The sequence below is a fragment of the Saccoglossus kowalevskii genome, chromosome 3, assembly GCF_978046115.1.
Source record: "Saccoglossus kowalevskii chromosome 3, keSacKowa6.1, whole genome shotgun sequence".
Classification (NCBI taxonomy): Eukaryota; Metazoa; Hemichordata; class Enteropneusta; family Harrimaniidae; genus Saccoglossus; species Saccoglossus kowalevskii.
Genome location: NC_140643.1, coordinates 41024411 through 41044938, shown reverse-complemented (window position 1 = coordinate 41044938; position 20528 = coordinate 41024411). Strand labels below are relative to the sequence as shown.

The following is a 20528-nucleotide window of genomic DNA, read 5'->3' as shown; positions in this document are numbered from 1 at the left end:
AGGATTATAAAATCACTGTGACGTACAGAAATAAGTAGACAGAATGGAGACATTTTAACTGATGAAAATGAGAATCAGATGTTACTAATATGCTCTCTAATATCTTTCAATTAGATAAGTGTAGTAAAGTGATATGTTGTTTTCATCATGTCGTGTGAGTTAAAAAAAATACATTGTACTTTCCCCGTCAAATCTACCAGTGGCTAGTACGATTCTTTCCCGATCTACATGTATATATTATAATACTTGTATATTATTTTATAAAAGACACTGAGATTAATATAGTACATGCATTATTTAAGAGCATTATTATATGATTATTATATATTTTTCTTGTCCATTTGTGGTCAGAATCGTTCCCATATGAATTTTAACCAGTATGTTCTGCGCATGATGTTTAGATATATTATTGTAGTGTACTGTTTTAAGACTTTTATATTCACTTTTGTCATGGGTATGTTGTGTCAGGTATTAAATGAACCCGGTCACAAAATACTAGAATACTATATAGTAATGTATTTAATGTATTCGTGGTAAGTATTCTTGACGGTCACCATGTTGTGAATGGTTGACCAGAGGAGAGGGTTAATTTAAATACATTCTCATGAAGATTGTGTCGGTCCATCCCCAGTCATGAAAACTGAGCCGTAGTTAACCATAGTTGACCATAGTTAATATTTACTTTTATGAGCCAAAAAGAGAAATATACACCGTGGATAGCTTCGGTAAATGATTTGCTCGTTGAAAAAACAAACAAACATGATCTTCCTACTTCAATAACTAGTTGTTCATTATTCACTTTATATTTTCCGACTGTAAACTACACTTTATATCACCATTATTGTGATCTATCACGTCACTGATATTTAACGGTGCCTAGCTATGACTTGCAATCCTCTATCACGGCTTGCTGTGTAATTGTTGGAGGTAGGGAAACACTGGTACACTCTACCAATGAATAAAGACAGAATAAAGACTGTTTATAGCAGTCAATACTCTTTGTAGAGAACATTTGCGACAATACCAAACACTAAATAATACAATAATATTACAGATGTTACATAAAATTGAGCATTAGGACACATAGATGGTTTGTGAAAGGCAATGCGTCATTGAACTTCAATGTTAATAAAACAAAACGTCGTCCGACGTAATATTACATCTTTTTTTGTTGCTGTGTCTCCTGACATTTTGCTACGTACAAACTGTACACGAGTGAGTTTGTCACAACAAAACATGACGATATTCTATAATAGAGGTCCAAATATGTTCAACTTACTAGGAGTAAGCTCAGCATTACAGATGTATACTGTGTATCTTTGCGCCAACTATCGTCATGGACGGCGTTTCATTCTAACCGTGTTCACCGTTGTAATTTCAACAGTACTTTTTACCAAGGTAGAATTATTTTTTTCATGTTTATTTTGTTTTAGTGTGAATGGGTGGAATGTAAAATAATAATAATATCATTTTACCGATTGTAGTAAAGGTCATCACTAATGAAATAATATTATCTCACTGGTTTCAAGTATTGGCCAATGGGATAATCTTACATTGCTCATACCTGATATGAACGTCATGTTATCTTGTCTCACTGTTGAGTTGGTGGTCTCGTTGCGGCGATTGCGATTGCAGTCTGCTGTCGCTTTTAGTATTCATTTTTATCAGAATAAAATGTTAAATATCAAAATAAAATTTTCAATCTAAATAAGAAGCTACAAATTTAGAATTGTAATTTGAAATCTAGGAACGAAGGTGAAATTATAGATAGAGCTATATAGTGATATCTCAAGGAATACATTGGTAGCACCTGCACGATGTAAATTAATAGCTAGCGTATTTAGCGTTGTTCGTAGTAATTCTAATTCGTTTGACGGGGGTGAGTGTACCGTTAAATTATATATAGTATATATAGATAACACAAACAAGACAACCCTTTTGCGGCATACGTGGCCTCTTTCGTACTCTACGCAGTAGTACACTTCAATTGGGAAATATGTCGGAAGCTATAAGACCCGGATGAAGATAAGGACGATTCCTGGAAGCCATTACGTTCAATCGACAGACGCATTATTATATGATTATTATATATTTTTCTTGTCCATTTGTGGTCAGAATCGTTCCCATATGAATTTTAACCAGTATGTTCTGCGCATGATGTTTAGATATATTATTGTAGTGTACTGTTTTAAGACTTTTATATTCACTTTTGTCATGGGTATGTTGTGTCAGGTATTAAATGAACCCGGTCACAAAATACTAGAATACTATATAGTAATGTATTTAATGTATTCGTGGTAAGTATTCTTGACGGTCACCATGTTGTGAATGGTTGACCAGAGGAGAGGGTTAATTTAAATACATTCTCATGAAGATTGTGTCGGTCCATCCCCAGTCATGAAAACTGAGCCGTAGTTAACCATAGTTGACCATAGTTAATATTTACTTTTATGAGCCAAAAAGAGAAATATACACCGTGGATAGCTTCGGTAAATGATTTGCTCGTTGAAAAAACAAACAAACATGATCTTCCTACTTCAATAACTAGTTGTTCATTATTCACTTTATATTTTCCGACTGTAAACTACACTTTATATCACCATTATTGTGATCTATCACGTCACTGATATTTAACGGTGCCTAGCTATGACTTGCAATCCTCTATCACGGCTTGCTGTGTAATTGTTGGAGGTAGGGAAACACTGGTACACTCTACCAATGAATAAAGACAGAATAAAGACTGTTTATAGCAGTCAATACTCTTTGTAGAGAACATTTGCGACAATACCAAACACTAAATAATACAATAATATTACAGATGTTACATAAAATTGAGCATTAGGACACATAGATGGTTTGTGAAAGGCAATGCGTCATTGAACTTCAATGTTAATAAAACAAAACGTCGTCCGACGTAATATTACATCTTTTTTTGTTGCTGTGTCTCCTGACATTTTGCTACGTACAAACTGTACACGAGTGAGTTTGTCACAACAAAACATGACGATATTCTATAATAGAGGTCCAAATATGTTCAACTTACTAGGAGTAAGCTCAGCATTACAGATGTATACTGTGTATCTTTGCGCCAACTATCGTCATGGACGGCGTTTCATTCTAACCGTGTTCACCGTTGTAATTTCAACAGTACTTTTTACCAAGGTAGAATTATTTTTTTCATGTTTATTTTGTTTTAGTGTGAATGGGTGGAATGTAAAATAATAATAATATCATTTTACCGATTGTAGTAAAGGTCATCACTAATGAAATAATATTATCTCACTGGTTTCAAGTATTGGCCAATGGGATAATCTTACATTGCTCATACCTGATATGAACGTCATGTTATCTTGTCTCACTGTTGAGTTGGTGGTCTCGTTGCGGCGATTGCGATTGCAGTCTGCTGTCGCTTTTAGTATTCATTTTTATCAGAATAAAATGTTAAATATCAAAATAAAATTTTCAATCTAAATAAGAAGCTACAAATTTAGAATTGTAATTTGAAATCTAGGAACGAAGGTGAAATTATAGATAGAGCTATATAGTGATATCTCAAGGAATACATTGGTAGCACCTGCACGATGTAAATTAATAGCTAGCGTATTTAGCGTTGTTCGTAGTAATTCTAATTCGTTTGACGGGGGTGAGTGTACCGTTAAATTATATATAGTATATATAGATAACACAAACAAGACAACCCTTTTGCGGCATACGTGGCCTCTTTCGTACTCTACGCAGTAGTACACTTCAATTGGGAAATATGTCGGAAGCTATAAGACCCGGATGAAGATAAGGACGATTCCTGGAAGCCATTACGTTCAATCGACAGACGCATTATTATATGATTATTATATATTTTTCTTGTCCATTTGTGGTCAGAATCGTTCCCATATGAATTTTAACCAGTATGTTCTGCGCATGATGTTTAGATATATTATTGTAGTGTACTGTTTTAAGACTTTTATATTCACTTTTGTCATGGGTATGTTGTGTCAGGTATTAAATGAACCCGGTCACAAAATACTAGAATACTATATAGTAATGTATTTAATGTATTCGTGGTAAGTATTCTTGACGGTCACCATGTTGTGAATGGTTGACCAGAGGAGAGGGTTAATTTAAATACATTCTCATGAAGATTGTGTCGGTCCATCCCCAGTCATGAAAACTGAGCCGTAGTTAACCATAGTTGACCATAGTTAATATTTACTTTTATGAGCCAAAAAGAGAAATATACACCGTGGATAGCTTCGGTAAATGATTTGCTCGTTGAAAAAACAAACAAACATGATCTTCCTACTTCAATAACTAGTTGTTCATTATTCACTTTATATTTTCCGACTGTAAACTACACTTTATATCACCATTATTGTGATCTATCACGTCACTGATATTTAACGGTGCCTAGCTATGACTTGCAATCCTCTATCACGGCTTGCTGTGTAATTGTTGGAGGTAGGGAAACACTGGTACACTCTACCAATGAATAAAGACAGAATAAAGACTGTTTATAGCAGTCAATACTCTTTGTAGAGAACATTTGCGACAATACCAAACACTAAATAATACAATAATATTACAGATGTTACATAAAATTGAGCATTAGGACACATAGATGGTTTGTGAAAGGCAATGCGTCATTGAACTTCAATGTTAATAAAACAAAACGTCGTCCGACGTAATATTACATCTTTTTTTGTTGCTGTGTCTCCTGACATTTTGCTACGTACAAACTGTACACGAGTGAGTTTGTCACAACAAAACATGACGATATTCTATAATAGAGGTCCAAATATGTTCAACTTACTAGGAGTAAGCTCAGCATTACAGATGTATACTGTGTATCTTTGCGCCAACTATCGTCATGGACGGCGTTTCATTCTAACCGTGTTCACCGTTGTAATTTCAACAGTACTTTTTACCAAGGTAGAATTATTTTTTTCATGTTTATTTTGTTTTAGTGTGAATGGGTGGAATGTAAAATAATAATAATATCATTTTACCGATTGTAGTAAAGGTCATCACTAATGAAATAATATTATCTCACTGGTTTCAAGTATTGGCCAATGGGATAATCTTACATTGCTCATACCTGATATGAACGTCATGTTATCTTGTCTCACTGTTGAGTTGGTGGTCTCGTTGCGGCGATTGCGATTGCAGTCTGCTGTCGCTTTTAGTATTCATTTTTATCAGAATAAAATGTTAAATATCAAAATAAAATTTTCAATCTAAATAAGAAGCTACAAATTTAGAATTGTAATTTGAAATCTAGGAACGAAGGTGAAATTATAGATAGAGCTATATAGTGATATCTCAAGGAATACATTGGTAGCACCTGTACGATGTAAATTAATAGCTAGCGTATTTAGCGTTGTTCGTAGTAATTCTAATTCGTTTGACGGGGGTGAGTGTACCGTTAAATTATATATAGTATATATAGATAACACAAACAAGACAACCCTTTTGCGGCATACGTGGCCTCTTTCGTACTCTACGCAGTAGTACACTTCAATTGGGAAATATGTCGGAAGCTATAAGACCCGGATGAAGATAAGGACGATTCCCGGAAGCCATTACGTTCAATCGACAGACGCTACTACATTACTTTGTAGTAACGAATCTCTACTTCGACCACCGTTTACAATGCGTATTCTACGTTCACTTGAAATTAACAATGTTGTCACCGGGTTGGAATATTCAATTAAACGTGTTTTATCAACGTTGAAGTTTAATGGCGTCGTACCTTTCACAAACCATCTATATATGTTCTAAATGAACAGTTTTACATAACATATGTTATTGAATTATTCTGCTTTTAGTATTGTCCTTAATGCTTTTTACAAAGTGTATATACTGTTATAGACACTATTGTTTGTGGAGGTCTTCATTCAAGCATAGTTCGAACGAATTCGTTTGTGAAGAGAACTAGTGTTTTACTTCTTACTCCAAGAATTATATAACAGGCCATGATAGAGGCTCGCTATACATGGCAAAGAATCTAGGAAACATTAAACACCGGTGACGTCACGGATCATAATAATAGTACATACCGTCGAAAAATATGTTCATGTTTGAGAAACGAGGAAATTATTGACCGAAGCTAGATTTTTTACAAAGTAATAAGGCACGGTAAAGCGCGGCTGAGTTTTCATTATGTATGGATAATCACACTCGTCAAGTGAATGTAATAACAATAATGCACTTAAGGAGATAGAGAAAAATTACCATGAATACATTAAATATATTATTAAATGAAAAGTGATTTACTAGTGGTAAGTGAATGTTACCAGTGACATTATATTTCCTTATGAGCAGCTAGATAAATACTAGTAGTATGTGAAATTAATAAGAAATAAGTCATGTACATTTTGTTTTTGAAGTTTTAGTGACTTTGTCTATTTACCTGACTCAACATCAATACAAAACATGGCAAACGTGATTGTAAAGCCCTGGAACAATACAATAATACATCTTAAAACAAAAAAGTCATCATAATTACATTAAAAAAATGAATTAATACTCCTTAAATAATACTACATGTACTGTATTAATCTCAACTTTCCTTATAGAATAATATAACATTCCTAAAACATAGTACAGCTGCGTATCTAAGAAAGTTTGGCAAGAAAATACTAGGTAACATGCTCTTGAATATATGCTCTCAATATCCCTAAAAGAATAATATAACATGAATTGTATAAAGGTTCCAAAATAATAGTACAGTAATATAAACGAGAAAATCGGGCAAGAAAAATACTAGCCTAATTTGGCGGAATAATTTTGTTTTATTTACACTGTATAATAAAAACAACACATAGCTTTACACTTATACACCGGCCAAGTGATTGAGAGCTAATCAGCGACTGTGTTGCAGCTGGTGACTTCTTGCATTAATGAGAGACAAGCTATAGTCATACTAGTAGTAGATACACGAATTACGGGCTAAGAGTTAAGTTAATCTCAAATGTTTGCATATCGGGTAGACCCAATTGAGTTCACGCACGGGAATAACAGTGGTTAGCCTAGCATGGGTTAAAAACTTGAGGTGACAGCCCCGTAGCAGACGGCTATTTCTGTGACGTCAAATATACCAATTAATGCGCGTGCTCCGGTGAACCTAAACTACAGTTTAATGATTGCAACCTAATCCCGACATTCTGTGAACAATCACCATGATGGTTTAACCAATGGGAAATAAGAAATATCATTGTCGACCTATATAATCCTGCTACCGGTATACCACTAATAGTATAATGAATGTGTGTGAATAGTTAACACTGTACCCCAGTCGTTGGGTGTTGGACGTACGAGAATAAACTGTCAACTTCCAATAAAACTCATTAGATTGCTAAATGTGATTATGGTTGCGATTTGAATATATCAGAATTAGCTTCATTTGTTGTGCGATATTTTGAGGAAAATAACTATTTATAGCAAGATGTTTCTGATAATTCCAAGTCGTGACGTCACCGCTTTGATATATTGCCTCTGGTTTAACCGTAATTTGACATGTGCTTGTGAGCGAACCATAACGATATAAGCCGCACATAGGTGAACCTATTAACGAGAGATGTTTAGATCATTAAAAAATATATGTGCGTGCAGAACGTCACGTGCGACTCAAAAAAATCATCGAAGGAGAAGGACGCACCAGGCAATGCTCGTTTCCCCACTAATCTGACCTTGGTGGCGTGGTCGTGACGCATGTATTGGAGATACAGAATGTATTACACAGACATGATGGCGTTTTAGTTTACATTCACGACGAAAACAGTAGGTTCAACGTTCACAAGGGGGAACAAATGATATTACACTTTATGAAACATAATTTGAATGTTTTCAACTATTCTACCCACGTACAAGTTGTCACATTCATATAACTGTTATTTTATTACTTATGGCGTCGAATGCATTCTGGGCACTACTATGTTGGTTACATACGTGTGCACACATGCAGAGCGTGGCTTAACACAGATCGATGTTATTTGCAAATCTCGAAATTATTTTTTAAAATCACCGTTTCAATTATATTTAAAAATTGCGAATCATGTGCACACATGAACTGCAGCTATTACGTGCATTCAATAGTAGTCTGGAAGGGAGCCCCTATTCAGTATACTGCTCAGAGGTGTCAGTGCTGGCCCTGATACCCCATATTATTACTTACGTATACACTAACAGCTCAAAATCAACATAATTCTCAACAACAACACTGAAACATTCGAGCCAGATTTTTAAAATTTGCAGCGGAAACTATGGCCAGTAACACTATTGCTCGTCTCATATTACTACAAAAAACCGCCAACTACTAAGTACATCACTCGCTGATTGGCTATACGCACCGTCATTCACTTTGCCGATGTATAACTTGTGAAAATATATTGTCTACAGCTATAAGTGCCTGATTGTATTCAGTTACATCGAGTTCAAAAATAATAAACTATCAACACATGTTTGCATTGGGCTGGAAAGTATATTTTTGTATAATGGTTTCTTGGTGAGACGACTAGTATTCAATCTGTTCGTCGAAATAACAATACAAAATAATGGGCCAACCTATTCTACACTAACGAAATGTTGGTCTCTAAATCGAGCGAAAGAAGGAATCATTTAGGCTTGAAAACCACGATTTTTTGGCGATTGTATTCTGTATTATTTTGCTTGTATCAAAGTTACAACTTCGAACAGCCGGGAATGATGTAAAAATATTTTCTGTCGTTGAGGACGCAATTGTATTCTTGCATTTTAAAACTTTCATATCATAATCTAGAGCGGCTGGCACAATTGTTAAAGTTTTAATGTATGCATTTGTTATTCAGGCATAAAAGTAGTTCAACACTTGTGGCGGTAAATTAAAATTGAAGAGCAGATAATTGGAGCTGAAACGATTGTTTTTGTCTGAGATGGCGGTATGCCTAATTGTACAGAAATATACTGGAGGTAAAGTTGTGTATTTGAGATCGATGTTTTTAACAGAACCTAAATCAACATCAGACATTATGTGAACATATGCGTGTATTATAAAGTCTTCGTCACTCAGCGACAATGGTGTCCACTGTATGCTCGAATTTAATAGTTTTACATTATAACACAAGTTTAATTCCCCCTTCACATTTTGGTTTAATAACAAAGTCAAGTACAGATAACTTCCAAAGATATTTATATTCCTTGTTCACCAGCATGGAAGTCTTGGAGATTAACTCCATTATTTTCACATACGTACGGTGGCCTATTGGAACTATCTCGAAACTCTAACGTCTTTCTGACACGTGACCGGCAGTATCTGAAGATTGGATATGCGCATGCGGCGAACGCAACAGCGAGCAGGAATCCGCCCAAGAAGACACCGATATAGCTACTGGTTTCATGACTCCGACATACTTCTTTTATCACGACGAGTGAGCCACCCGAAGTGTCGTCGTTGTCGGAGGTCACATTTACACCGTGCACGAATGTCCTTTGTTGAGTTCCGTTTTGAGCGATGCACACGTACACGCCATTCAGTTGTTGTTCTGCTCTCACAATAACAAGTGTTCTGCCGTGGTTTAGCAAAAGTACATTGTCTCTGTAAGTGCCGTCAACCATAAGACTTTTGTCGGGTAAAATCCATATTATTTCATCGATATGACCACCATCGAGTCCACACTCAATTTCGGCATTTTCGCCTTCCACAACTACAATCAAGTTGAATTTATCGGAAAAAACAGGAGGCGCAGGACAAACTAAACTTCCACTGTCCACGTGGTCTAAACTTTGTCCCGCTAGTCGTGTTGGATTCTGACACGACAGATCAAAACTAGTCTTGGTAGATTCCGGAATCGTCTCTAACCATTCCTTGTAATCTGTCATATGACAGTCACATGTCCACGGATTCACGGTGAGGTCAACACTGGCGTTACTTAAGAATGTCAATGGCGGTAAGTTACGCAGAAGATTACCTTGAATATTCAGTTCACGCAAGCTTGGTGTTCCAATAAAGAACGAACTTAGGATGTAATGTATTCTATTGTGTTGTAAATGCAATGTTACCAGATTGGACAAACCAAGGAATGATGTGGCTTCAATGTGCTCCAATTCGTTGTTGTCCAAATATAAACTTTGCAATTCTAGCATACCTGCAAATTGGTTATCCAGCAACACTGTAATAGCATTATTTGATAAATTAAACAACGTGGTGTTTGCTGGAAGATGTCTTGGTACTTCAGTGAGTTGTTGACTTCCGCAGTCGATGTTTCCATCAGAACACGTACACGAGTTTGGACATAGCTCTGCGGCAACTCCGTACATAAATACAACTAAGACAGATATTTTAATAACGTCTCTAATAATATGTACCATGGTCCTAGAAGTAAAGATATAAATCTTGAATTTGTGGTAAAAATAACTTCTGCTGGACCGATATTTCTAGCTACGAATTACGTAATTGTATTGAACCTTAGCAGATAATAATTAGCTTACTATTTTGTCGTTAATTATTGACATAATAGCCCACATTGTTCATGCTCCTGAGACAGATATTGAGAAATAACCAATGATTCTTTTGATGGCAATATACATATGTAATGGGCAGATAAATGATTTGGCAGGTTCGCCGAGAATATTTGAATAACAAAGAACACGGGTCATGGACTGTGCTGAAGCCAATTGTTCAATGGGACCCTGAACTGAACGCCTATAACCCACGTTATACAGTGTTTATTAAGCATATTCAACTCAGTATTTCTTCTGAGTTATCGCAAAGTGTACTATGGACCACCGGTCGATGTTGAATCTGATGATGAACCTTTCTGATGTGAACGTGCAAGACGTAAGAAGTCTACATAGAAACCTTAGGATTGCAGTCAGACTTTACTTACCCTGTGTGCGTTCCTGGGATGTGCGTTATTCAAATAAGTCTTTACTACAAATGTTACACATGCACGTGTCGAAATAAATCGCCAATAGATTTTTAATTTTCACAGGATGATATTAACGTTAACACCGATGGTTGACTGGGTGGATCGGTGATGTTGAATAGAAGGCGAACCTCTATTCATTAGCATGTCAATGTATTGTGTATAACGAGGCTCTGCGTATGAAACAGACTATTGTTGAAATAAAGGTGGGGATGCATACCTGATAACCTGTCACGCACAATCAAATTTATGTCTGTTATTTCATTAGTTGTATGGTCTGAGCCTGATACAACTACCACAGTTACAGTTCGTATTTTTGAATTGTATATGGATTCGAGTCTCCATTTTATGTAATATATACTTTTATCCTTATTTTAAAATGTGTTCTTATGTAACAGAATTTGAACGCTATGTAGTATGAAACATATCAGATATATGTGATGTGCAAGTCATTGGTTTGGGTGGGGCAAAACTTGTGTGGCATGAGACATGTTTATTTGAATAGAAAATCGTGGCCTAGATGATTCACTATGAGAAACCCCGTAACATATCGGAATATAGGACAAAAAGTCTCCGGACAAAACGCCACTTGAGTTTGAATTCATGCGTCGCGTGTTTTTAAAATATAAATCGGGAAAGATGACAGTCACACCTATTACAACATATCGTTTTAATTCAAACGTCGCATGTCTATAATAAATACACAGGTTAAGACATCACAACACCATTTTAACCATAATTTTAGAATGCAACCAGGCAACAATTACTGGAGTGAATCGTACTAATAATCGGGTGTGAGGGCAGTGTTTATTACTAAGTTGTTCGTGAGACTATAACAATGTACAGTCACTTAATGCCACTGTTACTTTAGAGTTTGGATGACCGATGCATGCAATGTATTCGTACCGAGAAAAAAATAGTTATTTACGTCAATAACTAACAGTCCGCCGGAGTTGAACTGACTCAGATCTGTACGGAGACGTGTTATCCTGCGTTTCACTTGTCACATGTAGTGTATCGTATCTAATGGACAACCATCATTAGTAAGTAAATTAGGTCACGTGGTTTCGCTCAACAACATCGGTGACGTAATAAGTTAACTCTCCATAATCCATTGTACATCTGAACACTTTTAATGTCACGTGTTATGTCACACAACCTGGAAAAACAGATTTTTCGCCAACAGAGAAGAAAATACACAACATCTTGCACGAAAGCAGGAAGATATGGCTACCCAGAGTTAAAAATGTGGAAGGAACGAATTATTTCATTTGACGTGGGCGTACCAAGTAGACCACAAGCTTATATTTTTGTCATGTTGCGCCAGGCTTTCAAGTCCCGGCATATTTTCATGTGAAGTCAGTAATCAAAGTCGAAAATACATACTAGTATATTGCATTACTTTTCTGGACAGATATGAGATAATATATATTCTAATTCTTGTTTCACTGCCCTTATAGGCATGTGTAATTTCATCTTGGAGCCAAATGATGCGGCATATGCAGTGTTCATGTCCCATGTGTCTATGAAATGTACATTGGTATCAGAGAATAATTCTTTCATGATACGTATCATATCAAACAATAGCCAATATTGACTGTATTTATTTTGTTCACCTCTATCGTGTGACCCCTTTATCAAAATAATTGTGTCTGGACAGCGATGACGAAGATGTTCCAAAGCTCGCTTGATGGAGTGCAATCTGTCTGTATAACTATCTAGCGTCCAGCCAGTGAAATGCGCCCACAAACTCACCAACACTACATAGTCACACGCCGGTCTCTGCATTCTGTGTATCACATCCGTCTCAAATGGAAAACGCAGAATTGGTATTTCATGATGGAAGGTCAGAGCATGGTGACGAAATGTCAGGTTGATGTCATGAGGGATATCGTATAGAGTCCAGACGTAGTTTAATTCTTCCGTTCCTCTGACGTCATAGATACCTTCTATGGGGTCGACGATGTCCCTCCAATTACCTTCAGTTACATTCACAGGATAGCCAATGTACTCGATCATGATTTGAAAAAGTTCGCGTGTAGTAGAATCCCCAATGAAGTATACGTCTTTGCCGTGAAGACAACGTTGTACATCGGATGGATTAGACCACTGACTGTTCTTACAGGTCAACGAATACCAGTGTCCATCTAACCAGTAACCATCACTTAGAGTCTCTGGCAAGTTTGGTCGACAATTCGGTACTGCGAATGTGTCATAGTCGGATTGGCCAGTATCTCGATCTGAGGAAGAACAAGGGAGAAACCATGGATTGATATTTAACTCTATATAGAAATAAATAGCAGCATACAGAGACAGAATTATTATCATAAATTTATTTTGTTTAATAGTTTATTAGTAAGTTGTAAATTAACATCGTCGGAACAGTTCCTGTCAAAAATATAAAACATGTAACATTTCTATCATGACTGACAAATGTTAATGTTTACCTAATGTAAGCGTGACCATTTTAGTATGGTACTCGTCAGTATGCAATTACCGTGCGAGTGCGATGTATTAAATGTATTGGTACCACCTGTACGGTAACTGCTGTTATGTTAATGATACCGGTTTAGCTTAACACTGCCACCTATTGAATACATACGGCTATAAATAAATTAATGTGTAATTTCTACTCACCTTTAATTCTAATTTTTGATATTGTACCGGGAATTTGAACCATAGCATTTGGTCTGTGAAGAAATGTGCATTTTATTACTGGAGTACCGCTTTTGATATTATTTCGCACATATTTCCTGTTTTGCTGTACGTATATGATAATATATGTATGAATCCAATTTTAAATGTTACATAAAAATAGACACATGTCTTCTACCATGCCCATCATTGTATTAATAATTCGTGAAAGTGGCTAATAATATACATACAATATGAGAAGTTGTTTGTGGTCGTTGCCATCGTGGCGTAATTAATCACGATAGTTCTTATTTGTGTTTAGCATTTTTTTTATAAATGTACTCACTGTTTAAAAAGAAACTCGTGTTTTTTCTTGTCTTTTAGATAATCTTGCCCTTTAATGTCCCTTTTACGTGTTAGAATGGACAGATTGCCACAGTGTGAATACTTGGGTGGGTCACATAGAAATGTGGTATCCCCAAGAGCTGATATGTGAGGGTATTCACATTTGTTTTCCCATAATCCTTCTCGTTGTATGTAGCACGTGGTGCGTTCAATGCGTTTCCCGTCGTCAAATATTCCAATCCAAAGCACGCGATGTTCTTGGGGTCTATGGAAAGTCTTCATCCATGTAATGGCCTCGCGTTGCAATGCAAGCAATATTTCAAGAGTCACGGTTCCACTCCAACCAGCGTAAAAGTACACACTATATGTACCGTTGTTGTGATCGATGACTTTTCCTGTTGTACCAAAATTAAAATCGGTGTTGTACATCTTTGCAATCCATATGTCGCCCCCATATCGTCGTTGACGGCCATTGTTGTCCTTGGCGACTATCATCAAGTGAATAAAATCCCCTCTACATATGGCGTTATTGCTTCCAATCAACTTATAGTAACTAGTGTTGGATGTCCTTCCCATTGATCCAATTTTGCTGGACATTATATTCCATGAAAATCCATCTTGCGCACTGTAGTCCGATGCGATAGCCATGGCGGAAAGTCTGGGTATGAGTGGTTTAAGGCGCGTACTAGATCGTAACTGATGTGTGTGAACATTAGACTAAAAACAAAAACAAAATATTTTCCCAATTTAAAAATCACACTAAAAGCTATTATATGTAAGAAACAGTCCTAAGCAAATTTACATTATCTCACACTGACGACTTGGGGAGACATTTGTATTCAAGTTACACATTTTATAATTTACATTTTAATACAAGTTTGTTCACAGTCTACAAGTCTAAGTTGAGATTTAAAAATCAGCAACACAACAAAATACCCTACTTCATACCATGATGTATAGTTACCAGGTTATCGGTGATTTATAATAGCAATAAACAAAATAAATCTAATATATATGACAAATTCATGGCGTAATCCATGGTAACTGACAGAGTCTAATCTAGTGTGCAGTCAAGTTAGCTTTACACGACAATGTGTGCAGGGTAGCATATAACGTATCGGCGACATAGTTTGTAATGACGCCATAACATGTGACGTCATATTGTAGGTATGAACCAACGGATGCATGCAATTTAATACGTTGAACAGTGAGTGTTGAAAAAAGGCAACTAAATCGTACTCGAAACTCAGTGACACGATTTATACGGTGAATAATTAATTCATACTAATTAATTCATAGTATTTTCTATTATTATTGGTAAAACTATTGTTACTACTTTATATATGTTTAGTCACTTAAATAAATAATAAATAACTTACCAATATCACAAAGCTCACAAAAACTGTCCAGCAGGTTAGCAGTATGAAGACGTAGAGAAAGTATGTCTTTACCGACATATTAGTCTCAGCATATCATATCAAAATCGTTTAAATGCTGACAGCGTGCAAATACGTCTGTGGGAGTAATCACAATGAATGACTGTGTGCATTTGTCGACAGCTGCTTCGGTATTGAATAAATCCAACGACAGACACAAATAAAACGTTATCGTTAAATGTATAATTCAACTCAGCGTGGTATGCTGGGAAGTATAACCCAGCAACCATAAATGACAAACAAGATGTTTTAGTGAGGTTTTTTATGAAACACTTACAGTCAGTCAGCGAATCAACATTCGCGCATGATGTCATTTATTGGATACACGTGGCTAATTACGAACAGGCTGTTTGTATTGAATAGAATGCTACACTTATTTATTATTATACTTTTGGTCATGTGCCCCATTGATCTGGCTGCTCGTTTATTAATGGAAACACCACGTGCACCACTCTCATGATGCACACGCTTGAAAAGACTCTGGTTAAAAGTGTGGCGTTATATCTGATATTCATATGCAGTAATGTAATTAACAAGAAGATATAGCTTTTCCTTAAGTGGTCAAGAAAGGGTTGGAACCCACAACATTCACCGCGGCAAGTAGAGTTTTTATTGGCTGAACTATTGCGATTCTCGATTGAGTTTTTGGGAAACACGGGTATTAGAAGGGTAATTTCAATGTCAAATCGCATGCAATAAATTATTCATGAGCAAATGACAAAAGGTACAATACACACAAATCAACAAAAGCTCAGTGATGTGCACTGGCAATGTAACTGAATGCCGATGGTATGAGTACGAAACATTCACTGAAAAGTGTGGGTATTAGACTAAAGACTTGCAACAAACAGACCAGCGACTTTAGGTCTGGTATATACAAGTGCAGAACTATAACATTCAGACTACATAGATCCGAGTGATTGTATAATGTGGATAATGTGGATTACATTCATCACTATAAGGGTTGAATGCATTGTGACTGTATACAAGGTATACAACTAAGTGAAATATATTCCATTGTATTAACAATGCACCCTAGTGATAGCGGGAGATAATTGTACCACTATATTACTATAACAACTGGCATTGTATAACTAAATGAATTGCTGTATATTTACAGCATTACAGGTTACATGCAAGTTATTTATATTATAAGTGGTTCGTAAATGTCACACGCAACGTAATATTACCGTAATTGGTATAGTACAGGTGTGATGGTTCAAATACCAAAATGGCAACAGTAACAGAAAGACTTCCCTGGCGGCGATGATAACATGCGAACACGGAGCCAACAGATGAGGTTTCAACTGGTACTGGTATTATTATACTCTGTAAACATCAAGTACAATAACGCGTTAAAACTCCACTACTCCAATAACTAGATACTTAAACTCCAATACAATTCAACGAGATCTCCGATCTGATCTCAGTACTGAACAACTCCCCTATATATACCCCCACTGTCTATAAATAGACCATTACATCAGCATACATAATGAGTCTGGAACTTACTACAAATTTCTAGAATGTTCCATTACCTTCTATTGCCTCCTACAGTGTTCTATTACCTATTCAACCAGTTTCTAAAAAAAATCTAGAATATTCCATCCAGACACAGTACGGTTCTAGAACATTCTCAGTAACACGGAAGTGGTAAATAAGTCGTATGCGACAGTAAATGTCTACATTGTCAGATATACTATAACTAATATACATACTGTTATTAATTATAAGATCATATCAGATAAATGCGCCCGTACAACAATATCAATCATATTGTCAAAATTAAAATCTTGTTGATTCGATCTGTCTTGGCAGCAATTGTCTACATTTGTGGTGACCTGAAACTCATTGATACTTATCTATAAATTACAGGTAAATTCTAACGTGTTTCGCCTCTTACATCCACCAAAGGACATTTTAACTTTCATTCCAGTATTTGTTATTGCAACCAGATCGTTCTTGACTAGAATGTGCGTTCCCCCTTGTCCATTAATGATGCATGATGTGCTGTAAACTACAAAACTTTGAATATATATACAACTAACAAATAAATGGTAGTTTTTTCAAAATTGTTTAACATTTGTTTTATTTTTAAAATCCAAAATGGCGGTAAAAGATACATGAGCGCTGACGTTTTGATCCTAGGAATAAGTAGTCATTTATCAATAATTTAACAACAAAGAAATCAGAATGGCCGAACCCTTCCGAGGGGTCAGATTTAACTTTGATTCAACTCGAGCATGGCTTCCGAGCCAGTTGATCCGCAGTCAAAATTCTGCGAAACTATTATCTTAATCAAAGTTTAAGCCTGGACACTCCATGGATACGTGTATTTATGCTATAAAAGGCGTTATTAACATGCTTTTTAGATGACACCAATAGATTTGACTGTGTCAACCACTGGTCCCTGTTCCTGTTTAGAAAATTGATTGACAGGGGTCTATCTGGTTATGTTATTCGTATTTTAATTGTTTGGTACTATACTCAGTTGTTTACAGTCCGTTAAGGGATTCTACTTCTACTTATCTTAAAATTACATTGTTACGAACACTAACATGTATTGTTCACAGCTTTGGTTTCATCATAATCGCAAAAGTATTAATGATCTCCGTGTTGCGTATAATAATGTGTTTCGTTTATTCCTGGGTCTACCCGGGGACTGAAGTGGTATGTTTGTATCATGCAACATTCCTACATTTGATTTACATTACATTTAACTGCAAACTTTAAAATCAAGGCCTAAAATGTAGATTGGTAGTTGTTAAATTATTTGTATTTTTATATGCACGGACTTGTGTAGTTTCTCCCCATACCTGACCATGGGTGAATAGAATAGAATCTGTATTGCTTATCCTCAGTTTGGCCATTGGAAAGCGATATGACAGGTTACAAGGGTTGTACAAACCGTTTGTTTACATAATCATACCTACCAGAAAATTCGTGAAAATAATAAATTGTATTTATTACTCGTTAGGCAGAGTAGCACGCTCACCGGAGGTGGGAAAGCTCCGATGGCTGAAATGAAAAATTTTTAACATAAAAAGGCAGAAATGGTCAAAAAACTTAAAGAAATCCAAAACTACTTGCTAACAAGGAGTCTTTTCCTGGGATTTAACCAATCAAATGACTCTTCAGGGACCGGGTTCCTAGAGAGTAGACCCCCCAATATAGGGAGGCTTACTAAACTACTAACTTACTAATGCTTTTGCGCATGGGGCACTTGGTGGCTTGGGCTGGGTTCATGAACACTGTCTGAGCCATCACCACTGGTCCCAACCTATAGAGACCGCCCTCCATATGTTGGAGGTCTCTCAGGTAGTAGTTAATGAAGACATTCTGAGATCCCCAGAACCCCGCTCGAAGCACTTGTTCAAGGGAGACATGAAGCCAAGGAGTTGGCTACCTCGCACACTTTTCCGTGTGCCCTCACCTGGTGTTGTTCCAAACTAGTCACTGAAGAAGCCGTTAAAGTGTACGCTTCCACGACCGTATCAACAATCCACCGTGATATTTGAAGCAGAGGGGTCTTGCTTGCCCCACCCATAACAAACAAACATGGCTCCTCACTGCCCGAGACACCTTTGTGCGATTGAAGTGCCAACTCAGAGCTCAGACATGACATGTTAGTCAGGCTTGGGATGACGAAAGGTTCAGGATCATGCCACACTCGTCAAAACAACTTGTGAGTCCCTGATCAAATAAATACAAGATAAAAATTCGGATAACTCACTAATAGAGGGACGGGGATGATCAATCTCCCTTTCGTTACACCAATCGATGTAGAGTCTCCATCTGGACTCGTACAAACATCTGGTGCCATCAAACTGTGCCAAAGCGAGGTCCTTGGACAACTTGCACTTGCATGAGTTTATCAACAGCCTCCATGTGTGGAGATGGAATAATACGGGGCTCATCGGACAACAGATTCAGAAGACCTGGCAACTCCCCCTGGGACTCGACTAGAAGGTTAAGCAACATTGGGGACCAGACCTTCATAGGCCAATTGGGCGCCATCAGTGCGACCTTTCAGAGACAGTAGGTTGGTCTGCAACTCCAACCAATTGATGTGGCGGCCTGCATACGTGGGACTTGAAGATCCATCAGATGGCTACCCCACCCTTGAAGCAACGCATCCATAATGAGAGTCAGCAAAGGAGCCGTCGAATCTAGGGGCACTCCCTTTTTCAAGTTCCGGGCGTCCTTCCACTAAGGGAGGGCTGCCAGGGCTTGAACCCTGAACGTCAGGTTCCGCATGTAAGCATTGCAGTCTGGTAAGCACCTCTGAATCTGACGAAACAGGAGAGCTGCTGACGGAACTAGACAACGAGCTGAAGTTATACTGCCAATAAGGCACATCAGTACATATATATAGAAGCCTATCCTGTCGACAGGAGTTGGCTGGCGAGCTCCACAAGTCACACCACGCCTGAGAGGGGCAGACAAGCCCTTGCTCTGTGTCAAACAGCATACCCAGAAAAACTAGGTTGTGGGATGGTATGGGGTTGGACTTGAGAATATTTATTAAAAAGTCCAACTCGTGGAGGAGCGTTTGCGTTAATCGCTAATGCTCCTCTAACATGTCCCTATCTCGGTTGTGCCATAACGCCAACCCCCTGAACTCTTAGAAACGAGGTATGATATGGGAATAGAACCCTGAATCTAAATGGGGGTTCTCCACTAGGTGTGCCGCCCCTTTCTCCAGAAGGCTGGTTACTTCCTGCCGGGTCTCCACCTTGACCGTCAGTAGAAGACCAGAGGAGAAGGGGTCTACCAAGGTTGATAGTCAAAGCGGATGGAGCCCATTGGTCTAAAGGACCCACCAAGGTTGATAGTCAAAGCGGATGGAGCCCATTGGTCTAAAGGACCCACCAAGGTTGATAGTCAAAGCGGATGGAGCCCATTGGTCTAAAGGACCCACCAAGGTTGATAGTCAAAGGGACGGCAGTCCACTGGTCTAAAGGACCTACCAAAGTTGATAGTCAAAGTGGACGGCAGCCCACTGGTCGAAAGGACCTACCAAGGTTGATAGTCAAAGTGGACAACAGCCCACTGGTCTAAAGGGCCTAACAAAATTGATATTCGAAGCAGAGAGAGCCCACTAGTCTAAAGGACCTACCAAAGTTGATAGCCAAAGTAAACAACAGTCCACTGGTCTGAAGTACCTACCAAAGTTGATAGTCAAAGTGGACGACAGCCCACTGGTCTAAAGGAC

At 37.4% G+C, this 20528-nt stretch overlaps 2 protein-coding genes across 2 annotated transcripts; both read right to left on the bottom strand.

The window, feature by feature from the left end:
* Positions 1–8382: 8382 nt before the first annotated feature.
* Positions 8383–11026, bottom strand: LOC102801156 (uncharacterized). Its single transcript, XM_085497216.1, has 2 exons — positions 10860–11026; positions 8383–10345 (listed from the first exon to the last, which is right to left on the bottom strand). The coding sequence occupies exon 2, from the start codon at positions 10339–10341 to the stop codon at positions 9163–9165; it is 1179 nt and encodes a 392-aa protein (XP_085353342.1). The 5' UTR covers positions 10342–10345; positions 10860–11026; the 3' UTR covers positions 8383–9162.
* A 527-nt stretch (positions 11027–11553) lies between these two features.
* LOC100376008 (NXPE family member 4-like) lies at positions 11554–15400 on the bottom strand. The gene is made up of 4 exons (XM_002732955.3): positions 15257–15400; positions 13879–14594; positions 13536–13588; positions 11554–13138 (listed from the first exon to the last, which is right to left on the bottom strand). The coding sequence occupies exons 1-4, from the start codon at positions 15332–15334 to the stop codon at positions 12297–12299; spliced, it is 1689 nt and encodes a 562-aa protein (XP_002733001.3). The 5' UTR covers positions 15335–15400; the 3' UTR covers positions 11554–12296.
* Positions 15401–20528: the final 5128 nt, after the last annotated feature.